Source organism: Bufo gargarizans, chromosome 1, assembly GCF_014858855.1.
Source record: "Bufo gargarizans isolate SCDJY-AF-19 chromosome 1, ASM1485885v1, whole genome shotgun sequence".
Lineage (NCBI taxonomy): Eukaryota > Metazoa > Chordata > Amphibia > Anura > Bufonidae > Bufo > Bufo gargarizans.
This window is the reverse complement of record NC_058080.1, coordinates 275,003,051-275,006,179: the sequence shown is the minus strand read 5'-3', so window position 1 is coordinate 275,006,179 and position 3,129 is coordinate 275,003,051. Positions and strand designations below refer to the sequence as shown.

At 36.5% G+C, this 3,129-nt stretch overlaps 1 protein-coding gene across 1 annotated transcript; it reads right to left on the bottom strand.

Annotated features, from left to right (window-relative positions):
• Positions 1-1,244: 1,244 nt before the first annotated feature.
• LOC122926113 (alveolar macrophage chemotactic factor-like) lies at positions 1,245-2,562 on the bottom strand. Its single transcript, XM_044277500.1, has 4 exons — positions 2,402-2,562; positions 2,074-2,206; positions 1,681-1,776; positions 1,245-1,379 (listed from the first exon to the last, which is right to left on the bottom strand). The coding sequence occupies exons 1-4, from the start codon at positions 2,466-2,468 to the stop codon at positions 1,352-1,354; spliced, it is 324 nt and encodes a 107-aa protein (XP_044133435.1). The 5' UTR covers positions 2,469-2,562; the 3' UTR covers positions 1,245-1,351.
• Positions 2,563-3,129: the final 567 nt, after the last annotated feature.

Sequence of the window (3,129 nt, the reverse complement as noted above, 5' to 3'; positions counted from 1 at the left end):
CTACGCAGCAAAACTGAGAAGTGATCTGCATTGTGTATTAGTCAGTGTGAAACTACAATATTTTAGATTTTTTAAATATAGATAGACACATATAAATAACAGTAAAAATGGAATTTAAAACATTATACTGTATATCATTTTCTAATGATACAATTTAATAAAAAAAACTTTAGTTGTTTTCAGTTAAGGCTACTTTCACACTTGCGGTAGGACGGATCCGACAGGCTGTTCACCCTGTCGGATCCGTCGTTTCGCCGTGCCGCCGGACCGGCGCTCCGTCCCCATTGACAATAATGGGGATGGGGCGACGCTCTGGCGCAGTACGGAAGTTCGCGGTCAGAGCCCGCCGGACTAAAAAGCCAGACATGCAGGACTTTTAGTCCGGCCGCCTTTCGCCGCACACTGCCATACTGCGCTGGAGCGCCGCACCCGTCCCCTATTATAGTCAATGGGGACGGAGCGGCGGTCCGGCGGCACGGCGAAACAGCGGAAGGACGGATCCGACAGGGTGAACAGCCTGTCGGATCCATCCTGCCGCAAGTGTGAAAGTACCCAAATAAAACTCAATTTGCATTTTCCTAAAACCAAAGTGAATAATAGAGCTTATCAATTAGGATCAACTATTCAGTTTTGTGATATCGTTCAAGATTTTCTTTAGGCTATTTATCCATTTCTCAAGTTTATTTCGAAGTAGATTTAAAAATAAATCTCAGATAACAATTTTAATTTAAAATATTTTATTAAACAAATATTCAGGAGATCATAATGAATAAAAAATATAAATACATAAAAATTTTAAATAATTACTGCATTCGATTTAAAAATATTTACAAATTACAAAAGATTAGGCAGATTATAATATACAGACTACATCTCAATGTACAGATATTTTACATTTACAGTCATTTTAATATTGCAATGTTTAAATAATGTAATTGTCCAAATATTTTACAAATGTTCTGTTACGAAAAATAACAATACAAAAAAAAATGATGTGTTACTATATGTAGCATATAAAAATACTTCATATTTCCATTGGAAGAAATTAAAACATTTCTGATTTCTGTGATATACTGTTGAAAGATAAGACCTGGTTTCTATGAATTACATAATTCCTACCATAATACACCAAAGAAGGTAGAATGTATATTTAGCACTGTGGAAGCCACAAGACTATGTAAGGTAGGTTGTTATTATCATATGTCCTTCCATTTCAGTTCTCACAATTGTGTAAAAGGGTTTTGATGTGGACAGTTGAGTCAGTTCTTGAGATAAATGTCTCTGTCCAGGCCATATTTCACCTTTTTTTTTTAAGCCTTCACTCCATTCACCAGTAGACTTATTGCAGAGCTCATCTGGTAGATGATGGAGTCTTGGATCTGAATTGGAAAATGAAAATAATGGTAAATATTGGTTCCACATTTATAACATGAGAATACAGTACATATTGATAGCCTATTCTTAGAAAAAGCCATTAACATTTGATTGCTGAGGGTCTGATCCTTGGTCCACCCATCAATCAGAAGAACATGCGCTGTGCCCCCTTAGATGTCTTTCAAGGCACTGCAGCACATACGTATACTTTGCTGTACCTGGTACTGAGTTTCATGGTCTTTGCAATTTATACATTTTTTAGACAAAGGTAATCATTTATGTAATTTTGTAAAAATTCACACTTACGAATCCAAAATTCTGTCAATCCTCCGCTTGACCCACGGGGCAGTGGGATCTAAACATATTTCTTGACTAGTTGATTTACCAGTTTTCACAGTGGCACTATGGATGGAGACAAGAATTAAAATAAAGATACGGAAAGGAATAATCGGTGCAAATACAAATCTATGTAAACAGTATAGAGATTATTAAAGCAATTCACATTTCCATATTTTACATGGTATAACATGCCCAGATTAAAGAGTGGATCAACGCCATTGATTTACAATGGAGCTAGTCTGTGTGCAAATCCAGAAATAAGAGTTTTGCTTAGTGCATGTCTCGACCCTGTGAATATAGCCTAATTTATTTCTATGGGCATCACATAGATAAATGAACATAGCAATAACCTGTACTTACATGACTTCCAAATTCTTGCAGTGCGGCCCTTTAAGGATAATTTCAAAGTTCAGGATTTGCCTTCTAGGTATCTCTGTGCTCTCCAATTTCACGCACTGACATCTAAGCTCTCCAGCCCTCTTTAATGCCATTCCTGTAATGAAAAGAGAGATGAGTTAATATGCATTCCACAACACCGATGAATCCTACAGTATATAAACTATTAGTAATTTACACCGATGAATCCTACAGTATATAAACTATTAGTAATTTATATTGCAGTCATTTAAATTTTTCATTTTAGGTCAAGATCTGGCTGTTCTTCTTATCTTTGTGAGTCAGCTCTTACCTTCTGAAAGGGCTATGTAAGTCAGGCAGACAGTCAGGAAACAAAGGACGTTCATGCTTGCTCTCATGGTTAGGAATGTTCTTCCTTTCGTATGAGCTGTGGCTTTTAACTCTGTCTCATAAACCTGCTACTGAGCTCTTTTATTCTGTGGAGACCGGAGAGAGATTGCATCATAGGAATTTCCAAACCCTTCCAAACAGAATAAATAAGAGTGTCCTGCTGCTCATGCAATTGCTTTGGGGGAATCCCAACCTAAGGAAACACTCCAGTCCCGTGTTTGGCAGATTTATTCCCAAAACAGTATATTTTCTTTTCTCTTTATGTGCCCCATACACTTCAGAATTACTAATGAAAATAATTATGGATTTAATGTATACTTTTGTAGTCAGTTTTATCACTTTTCTGATTCTGTATGCCACAAGGAATCAGTACAATTTTCCTTTAGTTTACAATTTAGGTTAATAAAACATAATCACTGTAAAATAAATTACAGTATACCACTCTCTAATGTACTGCAGGGCAGATATACTAATAAATAGTCAGTGCAAACGTAGAGAATAATGTATCAAGTACCCTGCAATAGGAATGTGGAGTGATTTTGTCTATGTTGTCGATGGGGTAGTCATTTGGCTTTTACTAAGGGGTGGGCAGATGTTTGTGAGCAGAGTTACATTTTACCAGCTTTATCATTGTGACTTTTAAAATGACCGAGTGGCATACAAACTTAC